The sequence below is a fragment of the Dryobates pubescens genome, chromosome 25 (assembly GCF_014839835.1).
Source record: "Dryobates pubescens isolate bDryPub1 chromosome 25, bDryPub1.pri, whole genome shotgun sequence".
Classification (NCBI taxonomy): domain Eukaryota; kingdom Metazoa; phylum Chordata; class Aves; order Piciformes; family Picidae; genus Dryobates; species Dryobates pubescens.
The window spans coordinates 2,299,152-2,317,274 of NC_071636.1; the positions used below are offsets into that span (position 1 = coordinate 2,299,152).

Sequence of the window (18,123 nt, forward strand, 5' to 3'; positions counted from 1 at the left end):
AGCCAAATGTTTGCAGATCTATCACAATTCATCTAGAGAGTGCAGAAGCCCAGCTTCTGGAATTCTTGGATGAAGACCTGGCTTTTAAAAACATGCAGTCACATTTAGTAAGTAGAACATGCTGCTCAGGTTCCAGTGGTTCAGGCAAGAACCAGAGAGTAGTAAAAGTTTTGTGAGAGTGAAGTTTTATTGCTGCTGAAAATATCTGTTAACTGACCAGCAGCAGAATTGCTGCACTTCTGCTGATCAGTGAATTGAAAAGGAGGAATAACCACAGAAATCACTGTAATAGAATCTTAATTCTGATCTCTTCAGTCTTCCCTAAGAATGACACCATGGTGCTGGTTCCACATCACCAGCAAATAGTTCTAACCATTAAGTATGGAACCAAACCAACCTAGGCACAAGGCTCAGAACACTGAGGTTATGTAGTGAAGGCTACCTCGAAAGGAAGATGCTGATCAGAAAAAGAGCTTTAACAAGCTACAGGCTTTTGGTTTTGGACTGAGGATTAAAAACATTAAAACTATTCTCAAGTTTTAGGGGTAGTTACTTCTTGTAGTATACTTTGGTAACTGTTGCACCTGTAGTTCACCACATGCCCTTCCCAAATTGCAGTAGGAATAAGATGGTGAACCTCAGAAAAATAACCTCTTCCATTTGTGTAGCTGATGGGGCTTCTCCTTCAATGAAAGCAAAACTAACTCAAGAGTTTTTAGTAAGCTGTGCTTGTCAGCTGTTCCTGACATGTTACAGCTTTCAGTTACTGTGGCCCTGGGAGAAGACTCTTCCATTGCATTGGGCAGTAGGAGCCTGGAGCTTTCGGAGGGGTTTTGCAGCCTTAAATATATCATTTAGCTGCAATGTCAGGGAGTTTGTGTTTGTGTCAGGGAGTGCAGTCACTCTCACAGCTGTTCATGGGAAAGGGCAGCAGCCCTGCTAGGAAGCTACAGATACTGTACTGCAGTACAAAGTGTTATGGCTGCTAAGAGACTAAAGAACGTGTGAGTCTAGGCTGATGTTGATGAGCAGCTCTCTGAAGGCTTTCACTCATGTTTTACTGTTTCTGTGATTCATACAGATTGTGCCTTGCCAGTACATGCTGCAGACAATGAAGGATGAACAGGTTTTCTACATTCAGCACTTGAAGTCCTTGGCATTTTCAGTGTACTGCCAGTGCAGGAGGCCCTTGCCCACACAGATCCACATCAAGTCACTCACAGGCTTTGGGCCAGCTGCCAGCATTGAGATGACCCTCAAAAATCCTGAGGTTAGTAGTGGTGTCAAGAAAATGAAACTGTAACCACTTCTCTCAATTATCAAAAAAGAGTAGAGAAAGCACTGGTAGGACTATTTTTTCAAGGTACAGAAGGTAATGAAAACAGAAGGGGTATTGGTGAGCTAATACTAAATGGAAAATGGTAAGGAAAATGTCAGACTCCTTCCTTTCAGCTTTAAGCTTCTGGGTTTGAGTCATAAAAGGTTAAAGATCAGTGTACAAGAAGAGGAAAGAGGAGATGTCTGTGATTACCTAGGATTCTGAGACCTCTTATAGCTTTAGTCTGTAGTGCTCCTACAGGCAAGCGTTTCTGCCACACCTTTATTTATACACACAAATACATGAAAGAAGTTCCTGTGCCTAATTACAGGTCCTCTATTAATTCCCTGAGGTAATGGAGAGCTCTCCCTGTTTTGGTGGGCTTATCTCTCGGCTGTTTTTTAACACACAGATATTCAGGCCCCGTTTCTGGAATTCCAGGGATGTCAAAAGCTGAATAATCCATCCTACCTGCCAGGAATGGCTCTCATTCTTTGCAAGATAACGATGACTGTTTTATTTAGGTTTAATGGACCAGCTAAACACTTAACCACTTACCTTGGGATAAAGGCATGCTTGTTAGGGTTTAAAACTCTAGTTTCAGAATCATCATAAACCTGCCCTATCAACATGTTTCATGACTCACATAAGACCATAAGCCCTCCCTGAGAATTTCTAAGAGCACTACCACCTCAGGCATGTCCACATTCTCCCCTCACGCTTCCCTCACAAAGGTATCTGTTCAGCCAGACAGATTTTGCAGCAAGTTCCAACAGTCATACCTGAAGCTATTTAGGTGTAAGGGGAAGAGTGATAAACTTGCAGGACCCCTGCAAGCTTCTCTCTACCTCTAATTAATGTTTCTGCAGGGTGGTATCCTAGAAAGGGACATCAACAGAAACACGATACCCTGTAATGTCTGAGAGAACACCATAGCTTGTCCTCCAAGCTGATTAACTTGCACTTTGCATTTCATCTTTAATTTCCCAAGGAGACAAAAAACACCACAAGAGGAGCAAATATTTTCATGAGCAGCATGCATTTCACACACCCAGTGAATCTGATCTCTGCTCTTGCCGTTGTGCACACGTTCACACTCAGTCAGTGCAGCAGACCTCCACACTCTGCCCGAGAAGAAAACCCCCTGACCATTTCTAACTTACTGAGCATAGGTGGGCAGGCCCAGCAGGTTTTTTCTTCAGAGAGCAGTTATAAAGCAAAGATGGGTTTGGAACTGACAATCCGGAAAGAGGCTTTGAAAAAGAACTGGAGATCCTGTTGGCCAAGACAGATGTGAGCCCACAGTTTGCCACTGCAACAAAGCAAGCCAACAGCAGATGGGGCTGCATTAGGAAGTGTACAGAGTGGTGATTATTCTCCCCTCAGTGCTGGTGAGGCCCCACCTGGAACACAGGTCTGATTGGGCTTCTCAGTACAGGAAATGTGACATGCTAGAGTGAATCCAGCAAAGGGCCACAAAGATGAGTCAGGGACAGGAGCATCTGATAGCTGAGCAGACACTGAGAGCTGCAGTTGTCTTGCCAGAAGGGCTCTGATAAGTTTCTATGAATATCTGATGGGAAGGAGTACCGAAGATGGAACCAGGCTCTGCTCAGTGGTGGGACAAGAGGCAGTGGGCACAAAGTGAAATACAAGAAAGTCTGTTTAAATTGGGGGGGGGACACAAAGCTTTTTTACTGTACATTTGATTGAACACTGGAACTAGTTGCCCAGGCAGGCTGAACTTTCCATCACTGGAGATGACATCCAGTATCTCTGTATGTCCAGTGATGGCAATATTAGGAGTCTTGAGCAGCCTACTCTAATGGACTGTTTAATCAGGAGAACTAAACTAGGTGATCAGAGGTCCCTTCCAGTCTCAGCTTCCTGTGACTTTAGGACTGACATTTTTTGTTTAATAAAAGATGGATTTAATAACTTGCACCTGCCAGGCTCTGCAGGAGCACTGCAGGTGTATTATTTACAATACTGATTTGCTGCTTCTCACCAACCTTTTAGAGGGTGGTTTTATGAGGGTCAAGGGTAGTCTGTTTCCTAAAGAGGAGCATTATCACAGCTACAGATCTGATGAGTTAGTTTGGTTCTGATGCAATCCACAAAGCATTTCTGAAATCAAACTGTGAACTAGAAGACTTAAAGTTTAATTTCTGACACCATGGAAGTGTGTTCCAGCTAATGGCTCAATAGAAAACTGAACAAGAAGTTTGAGCTCTACCTGAGCAATTGATGAGTGGAATTCATGTGGTACCTCCATCAAACTGTGCTGTCCTTTGTTCTGATGGCAGCATGTGAGGGGACAGAGGGGAGCATATGGCATCAAATTTAGCAAAAGGATACACAGAATAGCTGCTTGAAACTCCTGACTGTCTCAGAGACTGGTATCAGCCTGCTGCCCAAAGACTGTTTTCATACCTTAGCTTCCCTGTATGTAAAAAGAAATCTTTAGGTAAGATCTGAAGCACATCAGCTTTACCTAGCAGACATGACTGGTCTACAGCCTTTTGACTACAAGCGCCCTGAATTTACTGCCTGTTTCAAACTGCCATTGTTCTGGTCCCACTGCCAATCTGTGTTTGTGTTTCTTGCATTAGACTGTTGAGGTATCTACTGCTGACTGTGTTGACTTTATTGCAGAGGCCCAGCCCAATCCAGCTCTACTCACCTCCTTTCATACTGGCACCCATCAAAGACAAACAGACAGAGCTGGGGGAGACCTTTGGAGAAGCCAGTCAGAAATACAACGTGCTCTTTGTTGGCTATTGCTTGTCTCACGATCAGCGGTGGCTTCTGGCATCCTGCACTGACCTTCACGGGGAGCTGTTGGAAACCTGCATAGTCAATATTGATTTACCAAACAGGTACAAACCTTTTCACATTCTAACTAGGGCTCTGGTTGGCATCTTTCACTCTCATCAGCTTCTTGCACGTCCCTTCTGATCCCATTTCCTGCTGATCACGATGATGATGTTACAGTGACAGCATTTCATTTGGCACTTTTATAAAGTGCAGAGGGAAGAAGTTACTGTGCTACACTTGTTCTACAAATGCTACCTTTGGGAGCAGCTGGCAGGTTGCTCAGCATATGGACACCTTTTGTGTATCACTGCAGTAACAGGACTGAAGGCAGACACAGATACTTTTTCTGCTTCTTGTTAGTAAATGTCAGTTACGCATTCTGCAAGACTATCAGAACTCCTGGAGAGGGTCAGGACTGGTGATACAGAAGAGGAATCTGAGTGTTGCCCCTGATTCTCTTGACTCCAGGTCACGGAGGAGCAAGTTGTCAGCACGTAAAATCGGCCTGCAGAAGCTGTGGGAGTGGTGCATTGGTATTGTACAGATGACATCGCTGCCTTGGAGAGTTGTCATCGGGCGGCTTGGCCGCCTGGGCCACGGGGAGTTAAAAGGTATGGAATGACAGTGGTTTGCAGTGGGGAACCTGGCCTTGGTGTGCAAGGCAGAACTGCCCTGGCCACAGACCTTTAAAGCCAGAGCACTGAGAGTGCTAATCCTGCCCCAGCACTGCATTTCTGGGCTGGTTTGCATCAACAAGCGTGCTTGTTTGAACACCAGGCTGGACACCGCTCCCTTGCGTCTCATGGATGTTGCATGGATTAACCAGGATTTGCACAGTGTGCCCCAAGTGCGAGTCATGGGCTTCACCATGTTAGGAGATCTGAACAATAGTTACCTTGTCACAGAAACAGGATTCAATTCTGATTCCTGAGCTTAAACAAAAAGTTCTTGCAAAAATCATTGCTGAAGGAAGGAAAGAGAGACCGTTTTCCCTGTGGGATGTAGAGCTAACTGTTAAGCAGCGGGCAGGTGCTCCCTGCAGCCTGCACACAGTTCCCAAGATTTTCTAACAGCTTGAAGGCAAATCAAAGGGAGCTCTGAAGTTTTAGGTACAGGTGCCTTAATCCAGCAAGGGTAGGGACTGCCACCCTTCAACAGTCATCCTTCTCATGGACTTCAGAACATGCATTCAGCACCTTTTGTTCTATTCCTAATGGCTGTGGCTGCTAGTCAGGTTTTGTTTGGTAACTGATTGGAAGAAAATGGAATCCTGAGAGGGTGCACTCCATCTCCACCTGCCTCCTGAGTTGGAACATGAAGATAAATTAGATAGGACAAAGATATTTCATGAGTGTTTGTCATTTTACATTAATAACTGAAGGAGATGTGAAGTCCTCTGGTTAGCTTATTGTAGGAGATTGTGTGCTTCAAGAGATGGGATCTATACTTCAGGAGATGGAAAAGGATTTAAGAAGAGTGCACAATAACTAACAATTGAGTCTGAATGCACAAACAAATACCCTCGGGGGGAAAAGCAGCAATGACATGCCTTCTCCTGAAAAATACCTGCAGGGAAAAAAGCTGGTGCCTGCCCTGGTAGGGGATTTTGGCCTCCAGCATACACAGGAGGTACATACAATGAAGGCACAGAAACAGAATTTTATCAGCAACTCCCTTCCTGTTTGGACATGTAACATTGTTTCAATGGCTAAATGTAGTTTCTTGAATGCACTTCTGCACCTCCACTGAAGCTTGCTTTGTCTCCTATATTTTATTCATGGTAAGATCCAACAAGATTTCTCTGATGCTGTGTGTGAATTCATACCTCTGCTTACAGCTCAAGTATCTGTGTTGTGCAGTGTGCTAGATGCAGAGAGATGGCCTTTTGAAAAGAGAGGTGGTGCATTTCAGGAAAGGAGCTGCATGCAAATCAAAAACATTGGCAAACCTTTCAAAAAGAACCCTTCTGTGTTGCCCTGTTTAACATCAGATAAGTAGCAACTCTACCCTGCAGGCAGAGTGAAAGACTTGTGTCACCTCAGGATTTGTCAGCTGCTAGCAACCCAGCAGACTGCCCCAGAATGAATCCCTGCAGTGACTGCTGCAGTGCTCAGGGTGCAGACCTGCACATCTTGTTCTATGTTTCATGGAGGGGAGCAAAAAAGAGGAAGGCAGAGTACAGAAATGCAAGGTGGGGTTACTCTCTTGCTACATTCAAACAGGTGCTGGCAGTTTGAGAATTGCACTCTGTCCTACCATAAGGTTCTTCCATTTCAGACTGGAGTATCCTCCTTGGGGAATGTTCCCTGCAGACAATCAGCAAACAACTGAAGGAGGTGTGCCGCATGTGTGGCATCTCTGCTGCAGACTCTCCCTCTATCCTCAGTGCCTGCTTAGTTGCCATGGAGCCACAGGGGTCATTTGTTGTGATGCCAGGTAAGCTTTACCTGACTCTTTAAATGTCAATGAAACTTTTATTCTTTCATGATACTTTCATGTAAATGGGAGTAAGGATAAATCTTTCTATATGCTTGAGTTATTTAGAGACTTTGTAACAAGCAGCAGTCCAGAGAGTTAAAGTTGAAATTAAATAAATAACTGTTGAGGTTCCTTTACATTTGCTGTATTATATTAGCAAGTGCTTTATGAAGTACGTGGTGACAGATTCTTACAAACTACTCTGGTTTTTTAAGTTTAGAAAGAAAAGATCACAGAATGGTAGAGGTTGGAATGGATCTCTGGAGATCATTGAGTCCAAACCCCCTGCCAAAGCAGGATCACCCAGGAGCACATCCAGGCAGGTTTTGAAAGTCTCCAGAAAGGAAGACTCCACAACCTCTCTGGGCAGCCTGCTCCAGTGCTCTGTCACCCTCACAGGAATATTTTTCCTCATGTTTGGGCTGGAATTTCCTGTGTTCCAGCTTACACAGGGAACAGAACTAAATACATTTCAAAGCAGGTATTTTTACACCATAAGAAAACAGACAGCAAGCTATGCTTTTTTCATGTCCACCAAAGCAGGGTATATTTTGTAAAGATACAGATGTGTCAGAAGTAACTTAAGCTTGCTCATTTAATAAGTAAATCTTTGATTAGGGGCAGCAGAAAGAAAGGTAAGATGGAGCACTGCATGGGAGTTCACACAGCTAACTGTTATCTGATCTTTTCAAGCTGTGGTGGGTTGAAATGATCTTCTAGTAATTAACTCTCTTTAAGATGAACCAAGGACACATGCATTAGCTTGCAGACCCAGATCAGCTGCACAGAAATGTGACTGAGCACTGAACACCTATTCTGAAGACAATGCAACTGAACCCCTCTGCCCTTGTTTCCGTTCCGGCAGATGCTGTCACTATGGGCTCGGTGTTTGGCCGCAGCACCGCGCTCAACCTGCAGTCCTCTCAGCTGAACACCCCTCAGGATGCCTCCTGCACGCACATCCTTGTTTTCCCCACCTCTGCTACTATCCAGGTGGCACCAGCGAATTACCCCAACGAGGATGGGTTCAGCCCTACTAATGGTAAGTAAGCAGGTGTCTGGTGTGGGGGGTGGAGGACTTGCCAGTGGTCAGAAACAGAGTGGAGCAGTGTTGTCCCACAGATCCCCTAGCCCCTAAGTTAGTGTTCAGAGAACACCACGGTGCTCTGCAGTTACAGGGTAATACTCTTTTTGGGTTTTTTAAGGAAATGTATTTCAGATCATCATAAAAGTGATCTGGACCATCAGAGCACCACATGGCACAGACTGTGAAATGCTTTTTCTTGCTGTCCTGACTCAATCAGCCCAAGCTGTTTACAGCAGTGGTTTGCTGTGTGCCCTGTTGTGTACAAAGCCTCTGAGGAAGAAGGTGCTTGGTTTGGAATTCTAATCTTCCAAAAGCAGGCAAAATAGGACCGACCCTAACAATTCCTAATGTCAGCAGCCTGCTTTTCAAGCTTATTTAACCCTATAGTTTGTATCAGCAAGACTGGCTAATACTTTGTATCAAGTAAGTATTTTCCTAGCTGTTTTGCCAGAAATCCTTAAAACTGATTGTAAAATGATTTACACCCAGAGTAAGTGCAAGCACTAACAACAGAAGAGGGATGTTACAGTATGGGGAGGAAGAAAGGCCAACTGCTTTGGATCTAAGAGTCTGCTTTGATCTGTTCCTTCTGGAATTTCAGTGGGCCTCACAGGAGGGAAGTTACCCCTCTTAAACAGCTGTCCTTTCAGGGCCCCAGAATTCTGACTGAACACTGTGCTGACAAATATTTAACCTGCATTAACCTGCCCTTTGGTGCTTCAGATGCTAATTAGGATCAGGTACAAGAACTGGTGTTTTCCAAAACGGTGTTAAATTTAATTTTCTTAACTCTGTTCTACTTAATGATTAAACTGCTTCCTATGCTATTAGCCAGCTCATTTATGCTCTGGAGGCTAAGCAGAGCATGACATTAGTTCTGTTTACTGAGGTTGTAGGACAGAAGTTAATAAACTTAAGCTAATTCATTGCTCTTACAACCAAGTATTTCTCTTCAGAAGATGAAGAAAAACAGCCACCTCTCTATTTCAGCACTAGGACTCCAGGTGAAATTAGTTTAGGACACACACATCCTTTTCCATTTTGATGAGGAGTAAATGTTCCATTTTCAATGGAAAATGATTTATTATGCTATGTAGAAATGCATGACTCTTACTTGGAGCTCTGTGTTTTAGTACAGATTTGGCTGCAGTTCTAACACAGTTAATTCAAACAGCTGCCAATGTCCTTCTCTGTGCCCTAAAACGTACTTTAAATGCCATATACTGTTAAACATCTTTGCTTGCTGAGAAATCTGGGTAAGGAGAAGAACCCTATAAACCATATTGTGATGCTTGTAATTTTTTGCTCAGTGTTTATGTATGCTGTCTTTAGCTTTCCATCATGTAAATTACTGGTGGCATCATAACCTGAGTTGCAGATGACTGGGTAATGGAATATTCTTCTTACACAATCAAACACATTTTCACTGCCTCTTTATAGCCTTCCCATATATAACATAACCCAAAAGTTAAAGCTAACACAACAGTTTCATTTCTGAAATGGAAGCTAAATATTAAGAGCTGCATGGTAGGAAATGCTGGTGCAGTATTTGCAGTAACCATGCATTTACTTGGCCTGTGAGGCTGGAGCAGGCCCTGCTGCCCACCTTGATCCTGGACCAGTTCCCTGAAGCTGCCAGGACTGATCCCCGAGTGTTCTGAGCAAGTGTGTCTGAAGAGCAGCACCTGCTGAGAGTCACACCCCTAGGTTTGCTAAATGTATTTCAAGTGTTCTGTTAAGGGCATTCAGTGAGCAGCTGCAGTGAGGTGCCATTTTCTCTGGTACAAACTTGCATGTGGGCTTTTGCTAAGCTGGTATGACAGGATTTTTGTTCTCTCTATGACCATTGTTACAATTCATGATTCTAAGAGACGTCTGCCAGGTTTGCCTTTGTGTGGTTGTAGTCAAAGGTACTGAGAAGGATTAAGCAGTGAAGTGTTTATCTCTGCTTTCATCTGTCTCAAGAGTACGTTGAACCAAATTAAAAGGAAGGATAGTAAAATAAAGGGAATGGTAATAAATGACAAGTAGTTCTTGGCAAAATTGAGTACATAACATTGGAAATGTTTTTCCTTTCTTTCTCTCTCCAGATGACATGTTTGACCTCCCATTCCCAGATGACATGGACAATGACATTAGAATTTTAATAACAGGGAATCTTCACTCTTCACCAAATTCCTCCCCAGTTCCTTCCCCTGGATCACCATCTGGCATTGGAGTGGGATCTCACTACCAGCATAGCAGGGTAAGGCTGTAGCACTTGAAGGCATATGCTAATTAAAACACAAAATAGACCCAAATCCTCCACAATATCTTTTTTCCCCTGTAGATTCCTCCACAGCAGGCAGAAATCAACATTAAAATTGAGGGTGCTCTGCAGAAGTTGCCTCTTGCCTATTTACATCTTGAAAGTGAATTGTTAGTGTAGAAGATAACTGAGAGGAAGAGGAGGAGAAATAAGCTTTATTTCTGTGTGGCAGAGTCGTATCGAGTGACCCTGTCTAAATTTAATCTGTACTCTTCTGTTATTTCTGGAAAGTCACATGGAATGTCCCTGAACTAAGTGACAGGGCTCTGAGAGAAAGGAAGGTGTGACAGCTCTGTTCAGAGGGGAGGCAGGAAAGGAGATCATTCTCCCTACCCACCAGCACTGCAGGCATTTGTTTATGCAAATGGTGTCTTCTTACTAAAAATTAGCCCAGAGCACTGTTTGTGAGAGATTTTTCTTTGAAGTGGCTTTTATAAAGTTGGTTCCAACACCAGTGATTGCTTAAAATGCAAATGATTTTGGTAATTTAGGGTATTTTTTTGAATTGGCTTTAATATGATGTGGATCATGTTTGATAGAGATCTTCCTGTGATAAACGTTACGAGACGTAGCTGTACGTTTTCAATGGTTTCCATCACAAGGATGTAGAAGTTGGAGGCATTACAATTTCCTGTGGAGGTTTTACTCTGGAGATAGTACATTGAAAGCAGTAACTTACTACCTCTTTACTAAATAATGCAGTGCTTTATGAAAGACCCTGGCTAACCAGCTGACTCAGCACATTTAAAAGGTCTGGTGTAGTGATCTGTCAGGATTTAAGTGGATCCATGGCTGTCACTGATGGATTTAAACCTTCTCAAGAAGAGTTATAAATTTGGAGTGAAAGGAGGTGAGCACAGGTAGCCAGAGGAGTTGTAGGTACAGCTGGGATACCTGCCCCTGAGTGATGCCACTGCTTCAGCCCCTGTAACAAAGCGCTGTGCTTTTCTAAAGATACCTTAAGAACAGAATTCTCTCTCCCTGCAAATGACTGACTGTGCAATGTTAGTTTCACCACCTGGAAGAAGAAAGTCCTGTCTGTATTTTGCTTGCCGTCTCTGCCAAACTGCTTCACTGCTCAGCTTAATACAGTCTGTGAGTGAAAAACCACCTCCTCCTCAGCCACAAAAACACTAATGCTGCATTTTGTGATCTCAGTACACAGCCACCTGGCCTTAGGTTTTCAAAGGCTAAATAATTGCAGGTTACTGTCACTTGGTTGTTTCAAACTGGTATGTGCCAAACAAAAGTTCTACATTCTGTTACTGAAGCCTCCAGCTATAAATCACAACTGAGCATTGAGTACATTTCACTCTCTTGTTTAGTTCATTCACCAGTCTCTATTCTGTGCCACTTCTAGAAATGCATTTGCAAAACTACTCTCAGTGGAACTCCATCCAAGTGGCTTAAGAACAGTGCTGAAAGGTTAATGACCAAAGAGCTTAGAGACCTGGGCAAGCCATTGCTAGATGAACCTGTCATAGTAATTCAGTTTAACCATTAACAAGGGCCTAGTAATTGATGTGTAATTTTTGGTTTTAAAAAAGCAGCAGCGTGTGATCATTACCTGTGGGTCGGGGAAGGTCAAGCCTTCGTCCATGTACCCCGTAATTGATTGCTGCAGTTCAGCAGTGTAAGTCCTGATTGCTCCAGAGCCACTTCCAAGGGTTGCTGGTGGTGCCCACAGCCAAGTGAGCCACAGCCTTCTCTGAGCTTTATGGAGTGGTTAACTCTGATTCCTGAATAAGATATTACTGTTGGAGAAAGACCTGCTTGAAGGGCTAACAGTGAAGGCTTTGTGATTAGATTAGAATGTTCATGGATTAAAGGAATTGCTGTCCCGGTTCTTCTGGGGTAAGCCCCAAGCTAAAATGCTTTACAAGGCATCTTGGGGTTGTTCCCCTATGAAATGAAAGTAAAAGCGAAATAATAAAGGGTGTTTCCAAAGCAAGCCAGATGCCTTTAAACCAGGAATGTACTCTAGGGTGGGATGGCAGCCCCCTTTCTGATACCTGAGGTAGGTTGGGTCATGGGCTCGTGACAGGCAGGGATCTGAGTGCACACAGGCACTCAGGAAGAGGTGAGCAAGCTCACCCCAAGCGGTCTGTCCAACAGCCTCAGGTGTGGAGGACTCCAGGTTTTATTCTACAGAAATCAAATCACAGACATAGGTGTTGGCAGGCAGTGACTCCAAGTCTGGTGAAATTAACTCTACAGCCAGTTTCTCCTTGTTTAACTCTCTCCTCTCCAAATCACTCTTTGGTCCCTGTGCAAGGAGGTGAGTAACAAGTACTGCAAACCCACAATATCTAAACAAACAAATAGGTGACGGAAATTGAAAAGCAGGACAGCTGTTTCCTTTTCCCCACACTTGGCTGCACAAGCACAAACCCATCATGTATCTTCTGCCCAAGTGTCCGTGGCAAGGAAAAGCAAGCGTAGTGGTTTTCTCCAAGCTACCAGCCCAGCCCGTTCCTGTGAGTTACTCTGCAGCATCCAATCCCATCTGGACTGGGATCAGAGTAGGAGGCTGACATTGCTGTGTGGACATCCAAAATGGTTCTGGCATGTGAGCCTGGAGAACTGAACTAGAGGGGGAAAAGGAAGGGCTTAGACAGCTTTGACCAAGATTCATGAATGACTGAAGGATAGCTCATTAATCACAAAACAAGACTGGATTGAATGCTGAGCAATTAGTAAGCAAAATTAGTGCCCCTGGAATGGCATCTAATGACATAAACAACAAACCTGTGCTTTCAACTCTCTTTCCAGAACCAAGGGGAACGTCTCCTCTCCAGAGAAGCCCCTGAAGAACTGAAGCAGCAGCCTCTTGCTCTTGGATACTTCGTATCAACTGCCAAAGCTGAGAATCTTCCACAGTGGTTCTGGTCATCCTGTCCTCAGGCACAAAACCAGTGTCCCCTCTTCCTGAAGGTCTGTCTGGGTCTCCTTTCAGAGGAAAAGAGAGGATTGTTGCTATTTAGATCCTATGAATTTTCTTTGGACAATGCCTCTGCATGTTACCCTAATTGTGACAGTACAGAAAATGCAGTTTTAGGTTTAAATTGGCTTCAGAGAGCTGGCTGTTGAAAGCAAATTCTCTGATGCTGAAGCCCTTACCTGAAAATGGAGTATTTTGACAGAATCACCAAAGCTGTAGGTGGTGTTACAGAAGTGTCCCAGTTTTCATTTCCTGTTGGCCTAAGACAGGAGGCACATGCCTGCCTTCTGTTTTGCTGTAATCCCCTTATGACACACAGATTCAAAGCTAGAAATGAGAGCAGCAGCTCCAGGTAGAGCACTGGCTGTCCACTTCTTCCCTGGCTGTGCAAGTTGCACAGTGGGGTCTGCAGACTCAGAGTGACCCCAATACCTTCCGTTCCAGAATTGCAAGCGCTTGCAAGATGTATAGAGCAGAACTGGTTCAACTACTGGAGATTCACTGATCCCTGTGAAGTGTCAGGGAGCTTCTTGTTTGAATGGATCAAAGAAATGGGAACTAGTGAGCGTGGAAAGCAGGTGAAAAATCCACCTCAAACAGCATCGCATAACCAGCACACAGTATAATGAAGACAGTAACACTTACTTCATTCCCATCTTACTTAACAAATACTGAATATTTTTGCAAGTCACTTAACTGAATTCCCTCACCCCTGTCTACCAGGCAGTTATCAGAGTAAAGCTGTTCAGTATTTCCCAGTTCTTTGCTCGTGCACAAAAAGCAGTTTCAGGACATGCTGTTCTCAGTGACCTGCACTCAGTTTTATCTTCAGTGTAGCACCTCCACCAGTGAAACATTGAACCTTACTCCCCACACTCTGCACTCCTCACTGGCAGCTTACCTATCATTTGCTGATTTTCTCTAAGCCACAGAATGAAAATAACATGAAAAATAAACCAACATGGCTTTGGAGCTAGAGATGAACACTGCAACAGGCTGCCCGTGGAGGTGGTTGAATCCCCATCTCTGGGGGCGTTCAAAAGCTGCAGAGATGTTGTGCTGAGGGACATGGATTAGCAGCAGACTTGGTAGAGAATGGTGGGACTCAATGATCTTAAAGGTCTTTTCCAACCAAAATGAAAACTTGAAACTACTATTTGTGTGTGTGTGTGAATGAGTAATCCAATTTCAGCAGTAAAAAGCCAGCAGAGCTCCAAGTGACTTTAGAATTCCTTCTGTAAGTTTGTACTAGATTGGAACTAGAGAAGGAGCCACCACCCTTCCCTGCCCCACCATCCCTAGCCCAGCACAATTGCTCTCTCAGATCTCAGCTGAATTAAATGCTTAATTTGAGCAGGAAAGCAGGGGTTTGGTTTGGACAGTTTGTAATGGGGCTGAGTTCATGCAGCGACTTGCAGAGCACTGTGGGAGCAGGAGCTCTGCGATTAGGAAACCTGCACGGCGTGTGAGGCAAAGACAAGTCAGCTCTGTCTGCTTTAGATTAAGGATTTCTGAGCTGAAGTGTTTCACCTCTGATGTGTGCACCACAATTGGAGGAGAATAAATTGGAGGTTTTGCCTCGGCAGGCTGTGTGGCATATTAGGCTGCCCACTTGAAAGGTTTCTGTGGTTGCTCTAACCCCAGCACGTGATCAGTGTGAAATCCCTTTCCTGCTCCTCTATAAACTAACACACAAACCTTGCTCCAGAAGAAAGATGAGACAGATGGAGGAAGTGTGCCAGTAGAGTGGGACAAGGGCTGCAGGAAGGCTGCTGGCTGGACACCCCCTCAATGTGGGTCTCTCTCCTACTGGAAGAGTTGGAAGACTCATGATGATGTATTACCAAAATACCATGGGAACCACTGGCATAACCCAAGTGTTTCCCTCATCACTTCTTCCCTGACCAGCACCAAGAACAGAATTCAGTATTTTGTTAAAGATCCTTCATTCCACTCAAAAAGGGAAGTCAGTTTATTCACTGTGGAACTTGGAAATGTACTTGGTCATAGTGGATTCACAGAGAACTACAAGCCTGCTGTGCTGTCCTGAGCCAGTTGAGAGCCTATCTGTTCACTGGAGCTGCAGAAGTACTTGCTGTATGAAGAGTTAACTTTTGATGCTTTCCTTTACACAGGCCTCTCTACATCACCATATCTCTGTAGCGCAGACAGATGAGCTGCTACCTGCCAGAAATTCTCAGCGAGTTCCTCACCCCCTTGACTCTAAAACTACATCAGATGTCTTGAGGTAATGCCTGTTAAGTTTTGCTCTTCCTGACAGGGACTGAGCTCTGAGGGACCTTTTCTTTTCAACCTGGCAAAATTATTTCTTAACAGCTTTTAATTGTTGTGCCCTACATGTGTGTCTTGGAGCAGTGGGCAGCTGCTACAGCTGATATCTCCACCACCCAAGAGTGGGACTTTTGAGGGTTACTGCATCAGTTTTCCATGACTATACCAAGCTATGTAAGGAAACTCACAGAGACCTGGGTTTGCCTGCAGTAGATTGTCCTGTTCACCTGGTTGTCTAATTTGGGCTGTGTCAGTAAGTCCTTTTACTCACCAATCCAAAGTGATTTACAGAAGGACATAAAAGTATTTTCCTGAGAGCAGTATCTTAGGAATTGGGATGCAAAAGAGACATTCCTCCTGAATTAATGAGGGTTGTGTATCATATTGCTCAAGGTAACTAGAGGACTGATTGTTCAGTCCCCAGAAGTGGGATGGAGACAAAGATCTGCTTTATGAGACAGCACTCAGGGTGGAACACACCAGTGGACAAACATGGGCATTTCAGAGAGTGTCACTAGAAAGTATCAGCAGGAACCATGACGAATTGTCTAATCTAGGAGGAGTGGTGGAGTATGTATGATTCTAGAAGATCTGAAATTGCATCCTGTTGGAGGACTGAGCTGTCACAGCTGTCCTGGAGTACTGTGTATTTGTTTTGGGTTGAGGGTGATGCAATACACAGGGAGATGATGAGACACTACAGACACAAGTTAAAACAGGAGAAAGTCTAAGCACAGAGAGGATCACACAAATATGTCATCAAATACTGGCACAGGCACCCCAGAGATGCTGTGGGACCTCTGTCCTTAGAGGTGTTAAAGACTTAAGGCTTTGTTTGAACCTCTTTGGATTTCATAATCTCTGCCATCAGCTGGGGAGGGTCTGCAATCAAATAGCTTGGTTCAGGTTCAAACATCTTCAAAAGTAAAAATTTGTGTTCCCCTCTTTCTCAGAGACTTTTCTACCTTGTCAACACCACCAGCATGAGACAGGCAGGCTGGGCTTATGACACTGTATCATCAGGAGAAACCAGAGACCAGCTTCAGTAAACCTTCTAGAAAAGCCAGGAGAGGAGGAGCAAACAATCCCAGTTTCATCTTTCTCTATTTCCCTCCTGCAGGTTTGTTCTGGAGCAGTACAATGCACTGTCCTGGCTCACGTGTAACCCTGCCACTCAGGATCGCAGCTCCTGCCTTCCTGTCCACTTCGTGGTGCTCACTCAGTTGTACAATGCCATCATGAACATCCTTTAATCGATAGGAAAGCACTTGTTCTTCTGGCTTATTCCCCCCTCAACCTGAGAAACGTGCCACAGTCTGCAAAGATCACAATTTTGCTTCTCTTCAGACCAGTCCTGTGCTGTGCTTCTGTTCCTCCAAAAGCACATGTGAATTCTGCAGTGTTCAAAACTAAACTACCCATTAACATCTCTGGCAGCTTCAGTCCAAAATCTGGGAACATCCAAGAACAGTGAACACAGAGTAACCTCAAGCCAGTGTTAGTTTGGTGGCCCAGTAACTACTGGTCAGTGTCATTATTTTTTTACTATTTAATGTTTTTTTTTAAGGAAGACTGCAGTATCTTTTAGGAACTCTGATAACCGAGAGCAGTTTCAGCCCTGCGGGTTAAAAACACCTTGTAGTGACCAGTTTGGGTTGTCCAAATCTTATCTTGTTTTGTTGTTTGATCATCATAAACTGGGACTTTGCAGGAGGAAAAAAAAAAGAAAATACAACAACAAACCAACCAACCAACCACACAGTTGTAGTCTCATATAAATATTGGAGTTTTCTGTCTGCCTGGAGTTCCTGTCAGAGTGGATTGGGATGAATGCATGCATTTGTTACCTGTCCATGTAGATATGAATGGTCTGGAGATACTTTATTTATTTTTAGGTTTGGGGAGGGGAGGGATTAAATTATAAAGGACCAGGAACAGTAGAATACCTTAAAAACCCAGCTCCGTTCCACTGTAGGGTTATTTATCTACGCACCTCTCACTCTTCTGGAAATCAAACCCGAAGCTAATAACAATCAAAGCCCAAGCTGGGCGGTAAGGATGTGCTCGTGTTGGAAGGAAGCCTCACCTGCAGTCAGCCTGGGGACAGCGAGGAATGGCCAGTGTTCAATGAAGGATAACACTACCTAATGGAGGAAGAGTGAGAGAGAGGTAGGGAGGAAAAATACTTTACAGCCCAGCGTGAGGGCCAAAGGAAAGTGGTAAATTAATCTATGGTAGAGCTACGATTGAGAGAGATTTCCAGGAAATTTAGCGACGCTAGCGAAGTATTTACTGCAACCCAAGTCGCCCTCTGCTTCCGGGCAGACTCGTCCATGTACATATCCAAAAAGATGGTTTTTTGTTTACACTAAATCAGTCCCAAATCTGGTGTATTTTTTCTGACTATAGGAATATTATTTCAAAGAAATAATTTTTAAAAATTATATCATTAAATTAGTACTTGAAGTTATACCACTGTGGTGGAAAAGTTACTTTGTTTAGTAAAACGATTGCCATTGTAAAGGTTAATGGCTAATTGAAGTATTTTTATGACTCCTTCATTCCAGGCTTCAAGGGGTTTATATTTAAACTCCCATTTTCTAATGTTTGTTGTTGCACTGTGCAGCAGGCATGGACTGCCTTACGTGAGGGGTCGGGCACTTTGATCAGGCTCTGTGACCTATCTGTGGAGAAAAGAAAAAGAAAGAAAGAAAAATAAATTAAAAAAAAAAAAAAAAAACAAACCACAACCTACAAATTTTAAAGTTCTTCCAAAAGACTTTCATCTTCTGGTTAAAAAAAAGGAAATTCTATGATTTAAAATAAAAAAAAAAAAAAAAAAAGAAAGAGAAAAAAAAAAGAAAAAAAAAAAGAAAGTATTT

The 18,123-nt window shown here is 43.7% G+C and overlaps 1 protein-coding gene across 1 annotated transcript in view; it reads left to right on the forward strand.

Annotated features, from left to right (window-relative positions):
* Positions 1–17,918, forward strand: part of MED13L (mediator complex subunit 13L) — a 199,766-nt gene extending 181,848 nt beyond the window's left edge. Inside the window, exons 23-31 of the mRNA XM_054173322.1 lie at positions 1,082–1,270; positions 3,974–4,197; positions 4,604–4,746; positions 6,413–6,571; positions 7,479–7,655; positions 9,791–9,945; positions 12,781–12,942; positions 15,085–15,197; positions 16,362–17,918. Coding sequence (XP_054029297.1) covers positions 1,082–1,270; positions 3,974–4,197; positions 4,604–4,746; positions 6,413–6,571; positions 7,479–7,655; positions 9,791–9,945; positions 12,781–12,942; positions 15,085–15,197; positions 16,362–16,494 — 1,455 coding nt within the window. The 3' untranslated portion in view covers positions 16,495–17,918. The remainder of the gene's footprint in view (positions 1–1,081; positions 1,271–3,973; positions 4,198–4,603; positions 4,747–6,412; positions 6,572–7,478; positions 7,656–9,790; positions 9,946–12,780; positions 12,943–15,084; positions 15,198–16,361) is intronic.
* The last annotated feature ends 205 nt before the right edge of the window (positions 17,919–18,123 follow it).